Source organism: Procambarus clarkii, chromosome 34 (assembly GCF_040958095.1).
Source record: "Procambarus clarkii isolate CNS0578487 chromosome 34, FALCON_Pclarkii_2.0, whole genome shotgun sequence".
NCBI lineage: Eukaryota > Metazoa > Arthropoda > Malacostraca > Decapoda > Cambaridae > Procambarus > Procambarus clarkii.
In genome coordinates this window covers 41,231,740-41,254,105 of record NC_091183.1, presented here as the reverse complement: position 1 = coordinate 41,254,105, position 22,366 = coordinate 41,231,740, and the positions used below count along the sequence as shown (strand labels likewise).

Below are 22,366 nucleotides of genomic sequence, written 5' to 3'. Positions count from 1 at the left end.
AATTCGCACGATTTTTGGCCGCTAGTGGCGAGATTTGCACGATTTTTGGCCGGTAGCGGCTTAAATCGCGCGATTTTTGCCCGCCAGCTGTGAAAATCGCACGGTTTTTGGCCGCTAGCGGCGAAAATCACGCGGTTTTTGGCCGGTGCGACGAAAATCACGCGATTTTTACACGCCAGCTGCGAAAATCGCATGGTTTTTGGCCGCTAGCGGCGAAAATCGCGCGGTTTTTGGCAGGTAACGGCGAAATTCGCGCTATTTTTGGCCGGTAGCGGCGAAATCCGCGATTTTTGCCCGCTAGCGTCGAAAATCGCGCGGTTTTTTGCCGGTGGCGGCGAAAATCGCGCTATTTTTGCCCACCAGCTGCAAAAATCGCATAGTTTTTGGCCGCTAGCGGCGAAAATCGCGCGATTTTTGGCCGCTTGCGGCGAAATTCGCACGATTTTTGGCCGCTAGCGGCGAAATTTGCACGATTTTTGGCCGCTAGCGGCTTAAATCTCGCGATTTTTGGCCGGTAGCGGCGAAAATCGCGCTATTTTTGCCCGCCAGCTGCAAAAATCGCATGGTTTTTGGCCGCTAGTGGGGAAAATCGGTCGATTTTTGGCAGGTAGCGGCGAAATTCGTGCGATTTTTTCCCGCCAGCTGCAAAAATCGCATGGTTTCTGGCCGTTAGCGTCGAAAATAGCGCGGTTTTCGGCCGTTAGCGGCAAAAATCGCCCGATTTTTGGCCGCCTGCGGCGAAAATCGCACGGTTTTTGGCCGCTAGCGGCGAAAATCGCGCCATTTTTGGCCGCTAGCGGCGAAAATCGCGATTTTTGCCCGCCAGCTGCGAAAATCGCATGGTTTTTGGCCGATAGCAGCGAAAATCGCGCGGTTTTTGGCCGGTAGCGGCGAAAATCGCGCTATTTTTGCCCGCCAGCTGCAAAAATTTTTCTGGCCGCTAGCGGCGAAAATGGCGCGATTTTTGGCCGCTAGCGGCGAAATTCGCACGATTTTTGGCCGCTAGCGGCGAAATTTGCACGATTTTTGGCCGCTAGCGGCTTAAATCTCGCGATTTTTGGCCGGTAGCGGCGAAAATCGCGCTATTTTTGCCCGCCAGCTGCAAAAATCGCATGGTTTTTGGCCGCTAGCGGGGAAAATCGGTCGATTTTTGGCAGGTAGCGGCGAAATTCGTGCGATTTTTTCCCGCCAGCTGCAAAAATCGCATGGTTTCTGGCCGCTAGCGTCGAAAATAGCGCGGTTTTCGGCCGTTAGCGGCAAAAATCGGCCGATTTTTGGCCGCTAGCGGCGAAAATCGCACGGTTTTTGGCCGCTAGCGGCGAAAATCGCGCCATTTTTGGCCGGTAACGGTGAAAATCGCGATTTTTGCCCGCCAGCTGCGAAAATCGCATGGTTTTTGGCCGCTAGCGGCGAAAATCGCGCGGTTTTTGGCCGGAAGCGGCGAAAATCACGCGATTTTTGCCCGCCAGCTGCTAAAATCGCATGGTTTTTGGCCGTTAGCGGCGAAAATCGCGCGGTTTTTGGCAGGTAGCGGCGAAATTCGCGCGATTTTTGCCCGCCAGCTGCAAAAATCGCATGGTTTCTGGCCGCTAGCGTCGAAAATAGTGTGGTTTTTGGCCGTTAGCGCCCGATTTTTGGCCGCTAGTGGCGAAAATCGCACGGTTTTTGGCCGCTAGCGGCGAAAATCGCGCTATTTTTGGCCGGTAGCGGCGAAAATCGCGATTTTTGCCCGCCAACTGCGAAAATCGCATGGTTTTTGGCCGCTAGCGGCGAAAATCGCGCGGTTTTTGGCCGGTAGCGGCGAAAATCGCGCTATTTTTGCCTGCCAGCTGCAAAAAATCGCATAGTTTTTGGCCGCTAGCGGCGAAAATCGCGCGATTTTTGGCCGCTAGCGGCGAAATTCGCACGATTTTTGGCCGCTAGCGGCGAAATTTGCACGATTTTTGGCCCCTAGCGGCTTAAATCGCGCGATTTTTGTCCGCCAGCTGTGAAAATCGCATGGTTTTTGGCCGCTAGCGGGGAAAATCCCGCAGTTTTTGGCCGGTAGCGGCGAAAATCGCGCTATTTTTGCCCGCCAGCTGCAAAAATCGCATGGTTTTTGGCCGCTAGCGGCGAAAATCTGTCGATTTTTGGCAGGTAGCGGCGAAATTCGCGCGATTTTTGCCCGCCTGCTGCAAAAATCGCATGGTTTCTGGCCGCTAGCGTCGAGAATAGTGCGGTTTTCGGCCGTTAGCGCCCGATTTTTGGCTGCTAGCGGCGAAAATCGCACGGTTTTTGGCCGCTAACGGCGAAAATCGCGCTATTTTTGGCCGCTAGCGGCGAAATTCGCACGATTTTTGGCCGCTAGCGGCGAAATTTGCACGATTTTTGGCCGCTAGCGGCGAAAATCGCGCGGTTTTTGGCCGCTAGCTGCAAAAATCGCGCTATTTTTGCCCGCCAGCTGCAAAAATCGCATAGTTTCTGGCCGCTAGCGGCGAAAATCGCGTGATTTTTGGCCGCTAGCGGCGAAAATCGCGTGATTTTTGGCCGCTAGCGGCGAAAATCGCCCCATTTTTGTATACTTTGTTAGGTATACATATTTTTGTTAGGTATACAGTATATACCTAACCTGGTATATACTGTACCTGATATATGCCTGGTATATACTCTACCTGATGTATACCTGGAGTTACTTGGTATATACTGTACCTAATATATAATTATAGTTTGCTGGAATTTGACTTTGGAAGAGCGGAGGCTGGCAGAGGTCCCGCCTGATAAACATTTACAACCCTTTTTCTGGTCAATATCCGGAGATGAACACAATCCCAAAACTGTTGTTAGAACATGTTTTTGGTTTATGAGCGTGTAATGAACTCGTGCCCAGTACTGAATGGAAGCCACTCGTATTGCATGGAGAGAAGTACCAGTGAAACAAACTTCGAAAGTACGACGTAGGACCCATAGCTGGAGCAAAAGCATTAGCAGCATCCATTCCCTGGAATGTGATGGCATAGCAGCAGCATTATGCCACGAAGAGCAGAAGCAGCTGCGTCTACAGCATCAACAACACTGCTATCGTCAGTGGGATAAGCAGTAGCTAATGATGGTAGTTGTCGCCGGAACACACGTATTAACAACACTAATTTAGGATAGCCACATGGATGCAGCCAGTGGAACTATCACCACCAACAACAATAACTGTCGGAAATAAAAGCATGAGGACCAGACCACACACTAGAATGTGAAGGGACGACGACGTTTCGACTTGAGAATGGTCCAGGACGGACCGAAACGTCGTCGTCCCTTCACCTTCTAGTGTGTGGTCTGGTCATCATACTTTAGCCACGTTATTGTGACTTATCGCCTGCATAAAAGCATGAGACTGCGTGAATTGGAATCAAATCAGCTGTAACAGTAGCACACTCCGGAAAGAGCAGGACCAATTGGAGCTCGGGGAACATTCCTACGGCCAGAAACCCTAGCAGGAACAAAGGGAGAATAATCCATAAGGATTCTTTGGTGAAGGTCGCTCGTTTCCTGTGTTGTCGTTCCTATTCGCTCTTGCAGCAACAGTTGCAACATAACCCGGATCAACAGTACCCGCATCATCCCAAGCATCATTAACAGTAGTATGGCACACATTGAACCTCTGATCTTAGGCTAACACCAGCGCACTTTAAACCAACAAAATGCGCCTGCTCTATATGTCCTTCAGCGGCGACTTTAACACCAACAGCATCAGCGTGTGTAATACTTACAATGACAGCATAATCAACACTTATGTCACTTTCAGTGCCTTTACTTGTAGCACCTTCAACAACATAAGAAGCACTTGCAACACCTTAAATACCAGCACTTGTAGACACCTTTGGCGCTAACAACACCAGTATCACTTTCAACACCCTTGGACAGCAGCACTATACTTGTAGGAGTGGCAGCAGAAGGCGTCAACAGCTCAGACCATCCGTCTTAATTAGCACGATGTCGCCAGAGTTAATTGCCACCACCAATTATTTGGCCCATGTCGACTGAAAACTGTCCTGAACTATGGCTAGCGATGCTCACCCACCCTTCAGAAGGCCGCATGACCCACCTCCTGAAGGCAGGCAGGTCTTGTTTCCACTTCCTCACTCTCTCTAGCTTCCTTATTTTATAATATCGAGACGAAATCTTAACTAACGAGAATCACTGAAGAAAGTCCCATGATACCCGTACGAATTTGTTCATTGTTGTACTTCAGGCTCATCTTAAAAACAAATATACTGGGATTGAAATTCAGATTTAGAAAAATACATTTTCTAGTGACTCCACAGAAATTCATATGGGGGGGAGGAGGGGTAATATGGAGGATTGCTCTTGCAATAGAAATTCAGGAATCAGTCAGTTGATTCATGCACAATAAATGGCTCTTGGAGCATTCTGAAAAGTTAAAAACCTGAATATAAATATGGAAAAGTGTTTGGATTGCTATTAATAATTATTTACTTGGATTGTTAAGTTATATTTTATAAACTTATTAACTTTGTTTAAATTTATATAAAAGTTTACCTAATTTAAAATACTAAAATATACCCCATTGTTTCTTAATTTTGCCTAATGTAGGCAAATGTAAATCTAACTTTCTAATTAATGATATCAATATAGGCTAGTGTGTAATATTATATATATATATATATATATATATATATATATATATATATATATATATATAATATATATATATATATATATATATATATATATATATATGTGTGTGTATATCACTCAAATAAACACGTGATTAAGAATGTGACAATGTCAGACCACGGAGGAAAATGAAACAGGAATTTCCTTAAGTACTTTCGTATATTAAATATTCATTCCTTCTGAAGATGTATTTAATATACGGAAGTACTTAAGGAAATTCCTGTTTCATTTTCCTCCGTGGTCTGACATTGTCATATATATAAGAAAATATCAAAGTGTTCAGTGAGGATCCACAAGGTCTTCTCTGAGTACTCTTTATTTTCTTCTCCGAGGCTATGGGTCCCTACACTTGCACCAGAGGTGGTACCCCTTATATATTTATTTATATTTATATATATTTATATATATATATATATATATATATATATATATATATATATATATATATATATATATATATATTATATATATCGTCCCTGTCCAAGAGAAATATCACGCCCTTAAAAATGTCTGTCCTAACTCGCAAACAAATTACACACCAGTTTAATCCCTCCAACTTTGGATGAATAAATTGCAGGAGTTAAGAGTACTCAAAAGGACCCGTCCCCGGCCAAAGGGCGTGGTGCAGAGGTCAGACGTTGGAGACACCAGTGGGGTCCACACACTGGCATTGTCCACACTCACAAGAACTGTGCCTTTGAGATGCTTTGCAATTGTACATGAACCTCTCATAGATACATAATGGTCTTCTGATTTGTGTGTGTGGGAGGGAGGGGGGGGGGAGGAGAGCGAGTTTGGTTGTGAAGCACGAATGGAACTTGTATAATTATAAATGGGATCCCAGTGAGTGAAGGGAGTCCCCCTGATGGTTTTTTCACGCATCATCTTAATGCTCGCTTTTCTAGGCTACTACTCCCTTTACTCTTCCTTCCCTCTGTAAATCAGAGGAATAATTGCAACTTGGAGCATCAGATCACATACAAACCAGGAGGAGCGTGAGCCGCGTCGCCAGCGAGGCAGAGGGTTGCCTCAGCGACGCTGACAGCATTCAGGATTCCGTATCTCAGGCTTAAATTCTAACTTCAAAGGCCATACCTTATTGGAATGTGTCGGATGTATCTTTCTCCATCTGTAGCACCGACATAGTTTAAGAGGGGCTGTCCTGTGTGTCTCGTCCCCTTTCAGCGTTCCCAGAGGTCCAAGTAGTTGAGCACTGTTCCTTTACCGAGTCCTCAAGTCCCAGCTACTAGTTCCCATACCCCAACTGCTTGTCCTCATATTTCAGCTCCTTGTCACTGTATCCTGTGGGACGGTTGGGTGGTTTAGAGCAGGCAGAGTAAATGGGTGGCGGAAGAGGCGAAGGAACATTGAGGAGGGATTTCTTTAAAGATGTGTTGTAAGGGAAAAGTAAACAAATTATCAAGAGGAAGCGGCACGAAGGGAAATGAAAAAGACTTGGCTACAAGTATCTCTGGCAGTTCGGCTTGTCTAGATGAAGTAAAGTGTAAAGTGTGTGGACAAAGACAGGGACACACTCTAACACTATATTTTGGATTGTAGTAAAATTGAGCCATTTAGAGATAAATCTAAGCTCACGCAGTATGATATGGCAACCTATCTTATTACCAAGGATAGAATACCTGAAATCCTTGCGCTGTATCCATATCTCGCTCCCGGTAGATAAATGACATATGAGATTAAGAAACTCAGCATTGTAAAGACTAATAATAAACAGCAGCTCCCCTATGACTGTAATATCTCCATTCCTCAAACAATTATGTACTAGTGATAAGACCTACCATTAATGTATAATGACTTACTGTAAATATATAGCTCTTGAAACAACATTCTCTGTAACTAGCTGACATGTAACTATAAGGTGTGAAGGATAGATTAAATTGTTTATGTAATAATCTAAGATGAGGTCTGATAAAGACCTTTTGTGCCCTCTGTAATGCTTTTTGCGCTACCGCTCACAGGATGAGTATGGGGTGCACAATAAACTAGCCGCCTCGGCGGCAACAATAAAAAAAATCAAGCAGGAGGAAGTGGGAACCGAAAGAAATGGGAAAGGAGAAGGAAGAAATTGAAAAGTGGAGGGAAGAACGGAAAGGGGAAAAGAAAACGAATGGAGAATGAGATAACTGAAGCGGGAACAGGTATTGGTGGAAATGACAGGGGTGAAACTAGAGAAGCACATAGACAGTGCTTCGAAATAAAACAAAATCAGTATTGTGTTTGAAAATGAAAAGATAAAATATAGAGGGAAGATTGATGCTAACACTAATGGAAAAAAAATAGATGTTATTGCACAGAAATTAATAATTATTTAGGAAAAACGTTTGGACTGCAAGAGTGGTTTTTCACGCTCTCGGGATCTGAGGGAGGAGATGGTAGAGAGCTGAAGGTCACAAAGAAATACAATAGTTACGGACAGAAAATTAGTAGAAAGGGAGGGAGAAGGATAAGAGGGAGAATGTTGTAAGATACAGTATATTAGAATTAAAAATGTGCCACTATAAAACATGAAATAATGAAAAGGTGGTCCACTATAAATGAAGAGTGGACCTCTTCAAGAAAAAAAATAGTAACTTTTCCCTGTAAGAAGTGCCTGACCAACCGGGTTATATTGGATACGTAGGCTAGCCGGCCGCTTCAAACAACAGCCTGTTGAACCAAGTTATCACGAGACAAAAGCCTTCGCCCCAAGTCGCGCTTGGGAAGTAGAACACCCAGACCCCTCCAGGTAACTGTTTTGCCTAATCAAAAAGGTACCAACCCAAGCAAAACAGGTACCTAACCCTAATCAAAAAGGTACCTAACCTATCGAGGCCGATGTTACGAAAACGTCGACGAGGATAACATCGACATTATGGTGCTTTCATTTTTAAGAATACTTAAAGAAGATTTTAAGAATTTTAAGATTTTAAGCATTTTTAACATTGGTTCATTCCGTAAAAAATGCGACGTATTAGATAAGAAATCCTGTTGGAGAAGAAGCGTTGGGTATATCCTGTAAGGCGTCACATATATTGTAGTTCCCCATTGTCGGGGACAGGAAGCCTGTAGGCTTATTCAGTTCCCCTCCCCTCCCCCCCTCCTCACTCCCCATCTATAGACCAACAACTTCGATGCAACCCACAACTGTTGTTTATCTCCCAGGTATCTATTTACTGTTCGGTAACCAGAAGAATCAGGTGAAAGGGAAATGTGCCCATACGGTTCTGCATGCATAGGCAGTCGAAGAAGCGAACAGCAGGGACTCGAACGGACAGAAGTGGGCAAGCAGTCGAGGAAGAGAACAGCAGGGACGCTTAACGAAAGGCATGCAGGCAGGCAGGCGTTGTGAAGTACGCCCAACTGTTTTATTATTCTCAGCGATAAACGCAAGAACAAGCTGGAATACCCAGTGCCATATTGGCGAGCACAGACGGGGAAGAAACACTTGGGGGGGTTGACACGGACCGCGCCGGGCCAGGCTCAGGGCAGGCGGATAGTGCTGAACACGCACATCTGTCAGATAATACCGTGGCTCATATTGTAGGAGTCGAGTTTAGGATAGGGAAGGGCGGGCCAGGATGCTGTTTTACCTACCTCGACCCCCCTCCCTCCCCCCCCCCTCTCTCTCTCTCTCTCTCATTGTATTTGAAAAAGTTTAAGCTCTCAGTCAACTGGTTGTTTAGGTTCCAGAGTCTTTGAGCTCTGTCATATCTACATTTGATGATGTTTATGGAGTCTTCCTTCAGCACTTCACTTTTCAGTATAGTGAGGAGATGAAAAACACTAAGCACCTCATTATTCTAGCACTGAAAACATTATTTATTGTCTCTTGGGTTCATTTCTGTACTAATTTCCACCTGTGTTCCCTTGTTCGTGTATCACCTTGTCTATTTCCCCCGAGAATTTGTATGGGGGATCATACCTTTCCTGATTCTTCTGTCTTCAAGGCTTAGTTACCTAGAGTTTTTTCTTCCTCCTTTAATCTCGCATGTCTTATGCAACGATGTAATTCTATAGATGTGGGCTTTTGGTGATGGGTGCAGTGTTCTTCTTCCATGAACTTTACTCTTACTGAAACTGATTGTTACCCCTACAAATTGTATTGTTTCCCCTGGCTTCCTTGCACTTCCTTATATTCGTATGACCTTGCATTTGCTTGGGTTGAAGTAAAGTATCCACTTAGGTAAGTTTGCTCATTCTCGCATATCAGTACTTATCTATCAGTGTTTAAGGGGAAGTGAGATCTAGCTCTTTATGCCCCGCCTTGTACCTGTTGCATTTAAACTTAACTGTGTTTTTCAAATTCTTTGTCGAATCGGGAATTAAAGTTGTGGCCAGAGGTAGTTTCTACAAGTTCCTCTTGTAGAGCATTCCACTTGTTAACTACCTGTACAGGGTACAAGTACTTTCTTATGTCCCTTCGGCTGATTTGTGTTTCTAACTTCCACATGTGTCCTTATGTCCTGATTTCTTTTAATCTGAAGAGGCTATCCTTGTCCACTTATCTATTCCCCCGAGTGCAAGTGTACCTGTGCGAGTGCACCTGTTCGAGTGCATGAGTGCGCAAGTACGTGCTCCACAAGTGTTTAAAAGTTTCGATGATTACAATCCTGACTTGTCATTACTGTTCGGATACATTCAGCAATTATTTTGTTTGATCATGAACATTCATCATCCAGTTTATAATATTTATTTACAAAGTTTGTGTCTTGTTTTTCCCTACAGTTCTCCGTGACGACTTCCGACTGGTGCCGGAAGCGACTCGAGTGGCGGAGGGAGAGACTGCCATGTTGGAATGCCTTCCCCCACGAGGCAACCCCGAGCCAGTTGTGTCCTGGGAGAAGGATGGGGTGGTCCTCGACCCTGCTACCCAACACAGGTCAGTACCAAGCATGTCTTCTTCCCTGTGTTCCCGACAACGTCGCACGATCCTGTCACTCTCTAGAATTGTTTTCTTGGTAAATGGTGCTCCAAGCCCTCTCTGTGTACACGTGACACTGACACTACATGTGTGTGTACTTTGTCAGTGTACATATGACTGGCACTACAAGTGTGACTCTGACAACCCAGCACCTGTCACTATATTGTCATCATTAGCAACGTCTCGGGAATAGGCTGTGAGAACGGGATGTAAGTAAAGAAAACGGAAGTTGAGGAAGTTGAAGGTTTAATTTTATCTTCCCATTTTTTTTGGTCTTCCATTATATATTAAGTAGCAGTGTGTCGGTCAATAAATGCTCTTTTCATTCCCCCTTGCTGTACGACCCCTTGCCCTCTCCTCCCTGTTTTATATGCGCGGACGTCTCGCATCAGACACACCTTCACTTGGTGTAGCGACTCCCAGAGGCTCTTAATGTTGGCATAAATCCATCCGTGCCTCTTTGATTTAGCGTCGCTCATAGCGTGGTAACATGTGGTGGTTGGTGTAGCTGTGCCCTGTGTGTGTCGAGGTTAGCTTTGGATGCGCAGAGGCTTTCGTTAAATGTATGGGCGGTGGCGTTTCAAAGAGGTATGTTTGTACCTCCTCCCTATAGCAGGACCGTCGACTGAAGAAGATGGCGAAGTAGCAAGTAAGAGAGTAGCTGGCCTTAGGCGAGGGGCCGAGGTATTTCTGCAGGAGTTTATAGAATCGTCAGAGTATGCAAATGTGGCTAGGCTACCGACGGGGGGCCCTTGTCCAACACGCTCCCGCTGGGGCCTGATTAAGCCTCTGGTGCGGCGGTCGGGGGTTGATGGGAGCCACGCTGCCCTTCACTACACATGGAGCCCCAGGGAGGTGATGGGAACCACCATTGCCCCTTCACTACACTTGGGGACCGGGGGTGGGGGAAGCCACCGCTGCCCCCTTCACGGCACACAGAACGGCAGTGAACAAAAATCCTCCCGCCTGTATCAGTCATTAATAGTGGTCTCAGCCGGGTGACTTATGCGACGCTGGTGGAGTCTAAGGAGCGCATTATTCAAATTAAAATACCCTCTCTTTTGAACCTTTCCTGAATCAGACAACCAGGCCGGCAATATTTACTGGCGGGGTCTATCAACATTTAAAAGAAACTTATGCTAAATAACGACCATGTTTCTACAGAACCACAAATGGAAGTTACCAACGGGAAGCCCTTTAGCGTCACTGGAGGCGGTGTTTAGTGGGTACGCCTCTGATGTCTTGCATAGTAGTGAACACTTCAGTACTGGTGGTGTTGGGGGAGGTGTCACCGTCTTTGTACTGGTTGGTGACGGTTATTTTAAGCCTGGCTGGTGGTAATGTTAGTGACTGATCAGTTTCTACCACAGACATTGCCATTCAGTTGGAACAGTGATTAGTTGTAGTTGCCGATGCGAACCACCCACCCATCTGTCCCCACACCCACCTATCCCACATCTGCCCAGCTATCAGATTCAGACTCAACTATCCATCCCACACTCGCCCATCTATCTCACACCACAAATAAATGCCATACCTCCCTCATCTATCCTACACAAACTGTAGAATAAACTGGATCTGTGGCTCAGCAGGTACCAGCTTGACCAAACAATTGGAACCCAAGACAAGCAAGACAAGCCTGGGTTCGAGTCCTGGCTAAAGTAGATTGATTGGGCACCAAATCTTAACTGTTCGCCCCTGTTCACCCAGCAGTAATTGAAGACCTGGTTGTGTTCCGATTAATGGGTAGTTTCCAAGGAGAGCTAGTAGGGTAAAGCTTACCATGATCTATGGGAAGGAAAAGGTCTCGGCCTGCTATCAGGAGTCAGAAGTCATCTGCTCTTGTACACACCTGTGTGTGAAAAAAACAGTTGGCTAACTCCTGGGCACCTGTTTACTGCTAGGTGAACAGAGTCATCTGGTTTAAGGAACGTATCTGTCTTGCTTTTGGAATCCAACCAAAGACTTTTTGGTTGTATCCAAACATTGAAGAACCGTGGGAATGCTTCCTAGCACTCTGAGAACAACGGCAGTAAGAAATTGATCTGGGCGCGGCTCCGATATGCGCTTATAATGTTTATTTGGCATTTGGCGTGTGTCTTCGCTGGGGGGGTGTGGGTGTGGCAAGGGCGGAGGAGTAGATTATGCAGCGAGGTGAAGCCTTACTCCATTTATTGATATACAGCAGACGTTGATTATAGGATTGTATTTGTTTATGACTGCAGGAGGAAACGTATCAAACTGGCGGCTTACATGAACAATGTGTGAATTGGAAGTAGATATAATAATCAAATTTTGTAATTTCAAATATTGCTGATTAGGCTTTTCAGTGGTTGTGTTGCAGGTACCATGACTACGGGTATTTTACGGCGGGTGTGTTGCGTGTGTTGCAGGTACCGTGTGGTCGACGGAGGGAGCCTGGTGATCAGCGGGGTGCGGGTGTCTGACACAGGCGAGTACCTGTGTCGTGCCAGGAACGTCTTCGGCCAGAGAGAGACACCCCAGGCTATGCTCACAGTCCAGGGTAGGTGTTTGCCGCTTCCCAAGACCCTTCACCAATCCCTAGACTTCATACCAACCTCCAAGACCCCCTCACTGATCCCTAGACTTCTTACCAACCTCCAAGATCCCTTGTCGGACCCCAAATACCATTTATTGACCCAAGGCCCCTTATCACCCCCCTCATCCCAAGACTCCAAATAGTGGATTTCATGCCAACTCACCACATTGTAACACTACTTCTCTTAGCTACCTAATCTGTGCTTGCAGATATTAATATATTCAAATAAAATAGCACACTGGCCTTTGAAATGTCTTTAAACTTTCAACATCGACAGCCAAAAAGTTCACTTAAAATCTCTGCCATCAAAATAAATGTGTTTTATGATGCATAACGCCTCCCACCTGGCTTGAGATAACGACTCTCATGATACTTTGGCAACTGCATCAGAATAATGCCACCGAGAGATAACAGGAGATGATAGTTGCTCCTAGAGAGATTATTTTTTTTAAATCTTGGTATAGGCAGCAGTCTCTGTTACGGCAGATAAAGTTATAATGCTGTGTGTGCCTGTGGATCTGGGAAGCCTCACATCAGGTTTCCCAAGGGGAGTAGGAAAACTCTCGAAATCATCTACACGTAATCCACAGATAATATTATGGATTGGACAACACCTGAGGACCTGCTGCCCCTCACTAGAGTACAGTTCAACAACCTTAGCTTCACTGGGATGCGGGTCTAAATAATAATTAGTGAAAACAACAACCAAAAGGTGCACTAGAATAGACCTGTGAATATTTATGCAGCTAGACCAGGAATAAAAGAATTTACGGTAGAGAGACGTTAGTTTAGTAGTCCTAATGAGCTCTAGGCAAGTGGTTTTTGTCTGCGGATAAAGATGCAGGCGATGATGGTGTGGCGAGTGCCCTGTAGTAATGCTAAGGAAATTTGCAGTGTCGCCCCACTTGGTGTCTTCATCTGGGACGGTGACAGGGGCAGCTGGAGCCACGGTGGAACTGGTGTGTCGTGTAGGTGGAGACCCTCCACCGGAGGTATTTTGGCGTCGTGTGGAGCCTGCGGGGGAGCTGCCCCTGGGAAGAATGGCACTGGAGGAGAGCAGCCAGGTATTGAGGATCCACCACGTGGCTCCTGAGGACCAGGGTGTGTATTCCTGTCAAGCCGAGAACCCCGTGGGCTCCGTCGCAGCCAACATCACCCTCAATGTCCACTGTAAGTCTTAACTCTATTTAAGTGCAAGCACATTTATAACATCCCACGGTATTAGTCTATGCTATACTAGGCATTTTAATTCCATAATTTTTTCTGTGATTTCAACAGCTTGATATTCTAATGAATGTCATATTGTTAATGTGATAAATCTGTGAAGGCTGATGGACTGTTGTGTTTTCAGCTCGGCCACTTATCACTGTTACGCCCCTGGACGCTCGGGTCGGCATCAATGGGACGGCATCCTTCGAGTGTGCCACATCTGGGTCACCGCCACCTACCACTTACTGGACTCACGAAGGTTCTGGAAACGTAGTGGGGACTGGGCAGACATGGGGTGGCGGCCGCTGGTCCGTCGATGCCCACAACACGCTCACCATCCGCGGAGTGAAGCGTGAAGATCAAGGTTACTATGTCTGCTCGGCTGTAGGTGTTGCTGGGTCAGCTCTTGCTCGTGCTCACTTGGAGGTACAGGATTTGGCTGACATGCCCCCACCTATTATAGCCTTAGGTGCCTCGAACCAGACACTGCCATTGGGCACAGAAGGCGAGATGCCCTGTGAAGCTCGTGGCACACCAGAACCCACAGTTGTGTGGGAGAAAGCAGGAAAACCTATCAAGCCAGATGAACGCATTTCCATCACTCCACTCGGAACACTAAGAATAAAAGGTAAATGGTTGTCTATCTTTTCATCCTCTTTTCAGTCTTTTTAGTGAGTATATTTTCCATTAATACGATGCCACTAATAAAATAGGGGGGTAGAAATAGCCTTAGCTACTCTATCCCTTTGAGATGTATTTATTGCTTATCTCAATAAACATACTTGAACTTGACACTAATAATATAATAATAAATATGATTTATTATTTGTAATAAACAGCACATTTTTCACATTTTGCAGATCTAAAAATTACAGACACAGATGTTTATACATGCACAGCCAAATCTGAATCCGGAGACACAACTTGGACAGCCTCTCTGATAGTAGCGAAGCCTACAAACCCAAATGTGGCCTTCTTCAAGATTCCAGATGAGGGAACACTACCTGAAGCTCCAGGACAGGTGACAGTGCTGGGAGTAAACACAACAGTTGTATCATTGGGTTGGCGGCGAGGGCGGCCAGGTCTGTCATCTCTGCTGGGCTACACAGTTCAGATGTGGAGCCCTGACCTGCGAGGTGCCTGGATTACAGCCTCCACACAACAGACTGCCACCACCAGCCACACACCCACTCCTGTTTCCCTCACTGTTACTGACCTACGTCCAGAGACACGCTACATGTTTGTGGTTCGTGCTCGTAATTCCCACGGTGTGTCACGCCCATCGCCTGTCACCCACACCGTGAAAACACTAGCCCAGGGTGCTGGGGGTGCACCTCCCTTACATGAAATTAGGTCACGTCTTTCCCAGCCAGCTGTCCGCCTGGTCAGTGTAGAGCCTGATTCTGCAGCGTCACTCCAGTTGTCTTGGCAACTGCTAGTAGACGCAGCACTGCTAGAGGGTGTATATGTGCGATATCGACCACTGGAGACTCAACATGGCAGTCCAGCTGGCGCCCTAAGTGTGGAGACAGTAGCGCTCCATGGTGATGGTGCCCCGCCAACATCCCATGTGGTCAGCAATCTTAGACCTGCTACTTGGTATGAGCTGTTTGTGGTGCCTTTCTACCGTTCAGTTGAGGGCCAACCAACTGCTGCCGTGCGGGCTACCACTCTGGAGGCTGCTCCGGCGGTGCCCCCACTCGGTTTACATTACACTTATGTCAATGCCACTGCCGTCCGTATCACCTGGGACCCCATCCCCGCCCACTCCTCCAACGGCCGCATCACCGGTTATAACCTCGAGGTAACTAGTTATTGGCTTAATATTGCAGTTTTAATGTTTCTTACTAATTATAATTGTTATTGCTTTGTTTTTCAAGACTTGGCAAGTACTTCCTCTAATTATTGTCATTGGTAGTGTTTTAACATCGCTCTGCCTCACATCTTGTAGGTATCGGATGCAGCAAACCAGAGTCATGTGTTGATGAACACAACAGTGAATAATACATGGACACTGGTGCCAGGGCTGGTGTCTGGCTCAACATATCGTGTAACCTTGCGAGGGGTTACAGCAAGGGGTCCTGGGCCAATCTCGGCACCCCTCAACCTGGCTGTTCCCCCGGGCGACAAAACCTATCCACCAAACATCAAGGAATCTTCACCTTTCGATAACAACACCTACCTCATTGTGGGAATATCTGTAGCTGCTGCTGTGCTCTTTGCTGCACTTGCTGCCACTGTCTATTGTATCTACAGACGACGGCAGAATAACAAGTGTCCTCAGTACTACAGTAAAGGTGAGAACCTCATTATCTTCTAAATATAAATTACACCTGCTTACAGTAGCTTTAATCAATATATTATTTAATAATAATGAATTGATTGGCTATGTGACACGTCTGGAAGGTAAAATTTAGCTTTTGTTACCCCACCAGGCGAGGGCAGCGGACCGTGGTCCGAGTACCCTGGGTGTTGGGGAGAAACAGGCGTAGGTGTAGGTGTGACTGGCACTATGTACACAGACGTGGGTAGCCACGGTGTGCCAATCACCCAGCTCTACCACCGTCCGGCTGCTCCAGCTTCAAGTAAAAGTGGTTACGAAGGCCGCCAACCAGAGGATGTGTATGAAGACCCGGACGGCCTCAGGCTTGTGTCCTTTGGTAGTCACGTTGATCCCAGGTAGTTATATTTGCTTGTATTTGTGTTTCATGGTTGTTACTAATCAACATCATTTTGACTTGAAATTGAAATTTCAGCAAATGAAGCATGACAGGTATTAAAATCTATAATTGTATCCTCACCACAAATGAGACTACAATTATATATATATATATATATATATATATATATATATATATATATATATATATATATATATATATATATTATATATATATATATATATATATATTATATATATATATATATATATATATATATATATATGTATGCTCTCATATATCCAATTAATACCCATTGTTCCGTGTTCTGTCTTGTGTTTGTCAAAAGTTTGTTCACCTCATCCAAAACTGTTGCAATATATATATATATATATATATATATATATATATATATATATATATATATAACTGAAAACTCACACCCCAGAAGTGACTCGAACCCATACTCCCAGAAGCAACGCATCTGGTATGTACAAGACGCCTTAATCCACTTGACCATCACGACCGGACATAATGAGGTGATAGCCGAGGCTATTTGAACCACCCCACCGCCGGCACTCGGATAGTTATCTTGGGCATAGCATTTTACCAAATCACCTCATTCTTTGGGGCAACACGTGAGGAACACAAATGCGAACAAGCCTGAATGGTCCCCAGGACATATGCAACTGAAAACTCGCACCCCAGAAGTGACTCGAACCCATACTCCCAGAAGCAACGCATCTGGTATGTACAAGACGCCTTAATCCACTTGACCATCACGACCGGACATAATGAGGTGATAGCCGAGGCTATTTGAACCACCCCACCGCCGGCACTCGGATAGTTATCTTGGGGACCATTCCTGGTCGTGTAACCTTGTCCTGGTCGAATACATTCCTGGTCGAATACAATGTCCTGGGGACCATTCAGGCTTGTTCGCATTCGAAGACATTCGAATCGCAATCGAAGACATTCCTGGTCGAATCGCAATCGAAGGCCTGGTCGAATCGCAATCGAAGACATTCCTGGTCGAATACAATGTCCTGGGGACCATTCAGGCTTGTTCGCATTTGTGTTCCTCACGTGTTGCCCCAAAGAATGAGGTGATTTGGTAAAATGCTATGCCCAAGATAACTATCCGAGTGCCGGCGGTGGGGTGGTTCAAATAGCCTCGGCTATCACCTCATTATGTCCGGTCGTGATGGTCAAGTGGATTAAGGCGTCTTGTACATACCAGATGCGTTGCTTCTGGGAGTATGGGTTCGAGTCACTTCTGGGGTGTGAGTTTTCAGTTGCATATGTCCTGGGGACCATTCAGGCTTGTTCGCATTTGTGTTCCTCACGTGTTGCCCCAAAGAATGAGGTGATTTGGTAAAATGCTATGCCCAAGATAACTATCCGAGTGCCGGCGGTGGGGTGGTTCAAATAGCCTCGGCTATCACCTCATTATGTCCGGTCGTGATGGTCAAGTGGATTAAGGCGTCTTGTACATACCAGATGCGTTGCTTCTGGGAGTATGGGTTCGAGTCACTTCTGGGGTGTGAGTTTTCAGTTGCATATGTCCTGGGGACCATTCAGGCTTGTTCGCATATATATATATATATATATATATATATATATATATATATATATATATATATATATATATATATATATGTGTATGCTCTCCATATATATATATATATATATGGGTCATTTTTCTCTAATGTTCTTTATATTGTTTGTATTGCAAATTATGCTTAGAACTGTTTAGGGATGTTGTTAAACTGTAGATGATTAACAACTGTTGCTTGGATTCTTGTCAATGGAAGACCTTTATTTTCACAGGTGTATGTCTCCTGAGCCGTACGCCACCACACCCCTCATCAGGGATATTTTCCGTGGTCCGGGTGGAAACCGACTGCCTCCAAATATCCCAGTGAGTCCTGGTCAGGCCCTTCCTTCCAAACCCATATCTGACGATTCCTGCACAAAGACCGCATCTAGCGACCACAGTGGCAGCCATGCTAGCCACCGCTCACACAACTTCAACACCCAGCCTGAGAAAGGTATCAACATGGGATAGAGGACTACAACAATATTCATTCATAACTTCGTACTGATTGTGATACTGCTGCTGGTATTACTAATATTAATAAAAATTGTAATGCAATTGAGATTAATGATGATTTGAATATTGTTATTGATTGTATAAAGAGTTGCAACAGTATGTCATTTTGGTTGCAGGTTCATTGACGGGACCGGTGCTGCAGTTTCCTCCGCCACCTCCACCACCGCTCATGGGTGGGGACCAGTCCAGTGACAACACCCTAGCATCAACAGGAAGCCGAGGCCAATCACCCTCTGCTAGACTATTACTCCAGCAGCTTCCCTATGGTGGTGGCTCCTCTTCTGGGGGTTCCCATAGGTCACATGGGAGCCCCTTGTTAGGGCCACGCCCCCCACGCACTAACCTGCGTGCACCACCGTCTCCCTTGGCAGGACACGGCTTAACAGGATCTAGCGACTACGAGGTGCGAATGATGAACTTGCGTGGAACACATCCAAGGGTAGAAGGTGATGACCAGCGCTACCGGACTGAATTAGGTGTGGAAGACGGGCCCATGAGTCTAAACATCCCCGAAGAGGCTAGCGACGTTGAGTGGTATTCTCAGCCACTTCTCAATGGGCGCACCTCGCCAGAGTCCTCCACGCTAGGTGACGCCGAATCCGAGGACGAATCACGCTGTTCTTCGGGCGGCTCTTGTTGCTCCGCAGATCATCCCCTCTCTCATGCTCAGGACCTTAATTGGGCAGAGGCTCTAAGGGCAGCTGGGGAAGCCAGATGGGGGCGCGGAGGGTCTTTCTGTAGCACTGACGACAGCACATATGCGCCGGCTCAGTCTATGCATACACGTCCTCCTAGGCCACCATGTCCTAAGAAGCACAGCAAGCCACGCCTACAGTACAATCACCATGCCAACCTTGATCCCCAAACCTCTGTTACCTCTCCACTTGTGTAGGCACAGTGGGACTGCAGATGACAAGGTGTATGAGTTGTGAATAGTTGTTGACGAAAGATAAAGACACTTAACCTGTACATAAGATGTATTTTATTACAGTGAACGCTAGTCCAAAATACATCACCGTGCTTTGTGCTTGAAATACGAAATTTTGTTGTCGATGTGGCAACACACACATAACTTAGTGGCCTTCTGTTTCTGTGCTCGTCCTTTCACAAGTGGACATTCTTTGTGACAAATCTTTAAGTGGGAAAGACTTGCCGTAACCCCAGTGAGGTCTTTTACTCAGAGCTTTATCTCCCTGAAATACAAATCGATTTTGTGTGTGTAAATTTATAAACCAGTGCTGTACGTGTAAAAATATGAACAAATACGTGTATAAACAGTGTAGTAGGCCAAGACTGCTTCTGAGGTGCTAGACCAGACAACGGCTGCGTGGCCATTATCACTGTGTTCATGTTTGAAAATTTAATTTCTTTGTTTTGACAAATATCCATATGCCCCTCGCCTTCATGCTTATTTCTGAGCGTTTTGGGAAATGTTTACACTGAAGTGGAAGCAGTTACAGTGTGTAGTCAGTGGCTGTACAGTTAGTCCATTTCCACTTCAGTCTCCAGGTGCTTCGTGTCGCTTGTCTTTGGTGAGACCGTCGATGTTCATTTGTCTGTGACGGAGCATGTATGGGGAGAGGGGAGGGAGGATAGGACCTTGTTCTCCCATACATGAGGCTACGGAGTGGCCGTTGTTGCCTATCCTCACACCTCCCTCCCATTGTTTTGTGCATCACAACGGTGGTAACCATGTGCTCTCGGTGTTTTGTATCCTAGTGTGTTCGAGTTGATGAGTCATTGAGGGGGAAAAGTTCCAAATATCCATGACAAAAAAAATGGTTCATGAGATTGGCTGTCGGAGCCTAATTGGAGATGTAGTAGAAAGTCATGCACTTATGTGTCACCCTGCAATTTTTATTGCAAGATGCATTTTTAATGTGGAGAATCTGGGAACCTACCTCTCATTTACTAGTCGAATAAGTTAATTAAGAGTTCATTCACAACTGCCCTAGATTCATTTTAATGCATAAACTGGGCATCCTTGAATTTTGTTGTTGTAAATATGCGACATCTGGCAGGCAAGGATCAGCTGGATTACATAAATTAGCACTGGTGCTTTTGAAAGATTTACAAAGCATTAATTGTCAGAAATGATCACCAAACCTTCCAGTACACATATAGCAATGGCGGACCACCACAACACCTCCGACCATAACCGACATGGAAGTGTTTCCCCTCAGCGTCTCCTGTTGAGCCGCCCACAGCAGGTTGGGGAAGCGTGGCGTTTGGCTGCACTGGCCTAGATTCATCATCATGTTTGCGTTTGTAACCAGAGGAATGTGGGCGTCCTCTTGTCCCCCACCTTTGGTCTTCTCCGTGACCTCAACACAAGCTGTTGGTACATACTTATGGGTGCTATATCACGGCTCACGCATGCGTCTTACGCTCATGGAACAAGTGTGACGCCTACGTCTCGGACAGGTCGAGTAGGGACATGCTCAGACTAACACTAAAGCAATTGAATAGGGATATATTTTAAAGTTGGTCTTCAAACAAAGAGTTGTCAAGAAATACCGTAACAGAACTGGGTATATATATAGTTATAAGATAAAGGAACGATATCAGTCGCTCCTTATTGTAGGTGGAGACTGGCATGTTCCGTGCTCCCCACCGGTCGTCACATCATTTACATTTATCATCTGATATTCAGACCCTTCAGCTGTGATACAGGATTAGTCAGTCTGTTGTCTTAAACATAGGCGTGAAGTCAGCCTCCCCAACAGGAGCGGCCGACACATCTGGACTGACTTATTTCAGTCAATGTTACTCGTTTTGGCGCAACTGTGGCTCAACTTGCGGACATTCCTGGCGGGAGGCGGTGCTCGCGGACTGGTGGCCATACTTACATATCTACGGTTCATCTCGCACACTAACTTGAGAATACTCGCTTGTGTCATAGTTTGTTCAATTGCACATTTACAATAATTACCGTCTCTGTGCACACTGGAGGCGAATCATCGTCCACTAGTCCAAGACTACTTTGTGACCGCGCATGCGCACTCCGCCAGAGACCGCAGGTCGCTGCTGTTCCCGGCTGCCTTGTCTAGCAGGAGGCTGGACGCGGTCACCAAGATCTACCTGCTCGGTGCTGCTTATACCTGCCCTTACTGCCGCTGTTGCCTCAAAATTGTGTCTGCTTTCTTCATGTATTTAAATGTCAATTGCTGTTTTTTAATTGTTTACGTATATTTATTATTATTGAATGACTTTTTGGATTAATGTATGCATTTTTTTGCACCGTGAATGGTAAGAAGAGCATAATGCATATGATGCTTTAGGAAACCTTATCTATTTTTGCAGGTCCAGTGATCCTCCAATACTAATAAAAAAAATGGTTTAGAACAAATTTATTGTCATACGGTGTAGGAGTTGCGAGAGGCGCCTTGGTGGGTCAGCTGGCAGGACGAGTTGTGTGTACAAAGGTATTTTTAGTCAGTTTGTATAGGACTATTCGAGTTTTATAAATAAAGATGTTAAACTGCAAATGTTTATATTTCATCTCTTTTTATTTTTAATATAACACTTTTTTATTTGATATTTTGTCCATTTAATGTACATCCTGAGTGATTGGTTGGCAAAATAGAATCGGCAAAAACAGAATTTTCATGCAGTTTGATCAGAAAACGTAAATTTGATTAAACTTTTCAATTTTATTTCTTGTTCATAGCTTAATAGCTATGCAGTTAAAACTGACAAATGTTTTAATATTGATTTTATTTCATTGTAGAGACAAATTGATGTCAAACATTACTTTGATTTGTCTATGTAGGACAAGCAACAGATGCTTTTTTCTCTCATAGGGTAATAAACCTACGGATGGCCTTCGCGCTGAACACGTATATATCAGGGTAGTACTCCAGTTCAAAATACAACAAGGTAAAAATACTCAAGAGGCTGGGAACCCATTGACAAGCCCCGACGGTTTCCTGTCCCCGTCGAGACCCTCAGAAAAATTCAGATATTCAGGATTCCACGTTAAAGGGCGTATACGTCGCCCGCAAAGAGAAACTGATGGCAGTAAACTGTGCATCTGGCCCAAGACTTCAAATTCCACTCACTTCCTTAAATATAATTCCTGCGTGTGCGTGTGTGTGTGTATTCACCTAGTTGTGTTTGCGGGGATTGAGCTTTGCTCTTTCGGCCCGCCTCTCAACTGTCAATCAACTGTTTACTAACTACTATTTTTTTTCTTCACACCACACACAGACATACCCCAGGAAGCAGCCCGACGA

The 22,366-nt window shown here is 45.4% G+C and overlaps 1 protein-coding gene across 2 annotated transcripts in view; it reads left to right on the top strand.

Moving 5' to 3' along the window:
- The window catches only part of LOC123762116 (protein sax-3), a 498,674-nt gene extending 477,055 nt beyond the window's left edge, over positions 1 to 21,619 (top strand). Inside the window, exons 4-12 of one of the 2 annotated variants that reach the window (XM_045748448.2) lie at positions 9,394 to 9,547; positions 11,983 to 12,113; positions 13,044 to 13,319; positions 13,501 to 13,986; positions 14,219 to 15,162; positions 15,310 to 15,655; positions 15,776 to 16,037; positions 17,849 to 18,069; positions 18,248 to 21,619. In XM_045748448.2, the coding sequence (XP_045604404.1) occupies positions 9,394 to 9,547; positions 11,983 to 12,113; positions 13,044 to 13,319; positions 13,501 to 13,986; positions 14,219 to 15,162; positions 15,310 to 15,655; positions 15,776 to 16,037; positions 17,849 to 18,069; positions 18,248 to 19,023 (3,596 nt within the window). In that variant the 3' untranslated portion in view covers positions 19,024 to 21,619. The remainder of the gene's footprint in view (positions 1 to 9,393; positions 9,548 to 11,982; positions 12,114 to 13,043; positions 13,320 to 13,500; positions 13,987 to 14,218; positions 15,163 to 15,309; positions 15,656 to 15,775; positions 16,038 to 17,848; positions 18,070 to 18,247) is intronic. The other variant, XM_045748449.2, reaches the window with a different exon arrangement.
- The last annotated feature ends 747 nt before the right edge of the window (positions 21,620 to 22,366 follow it).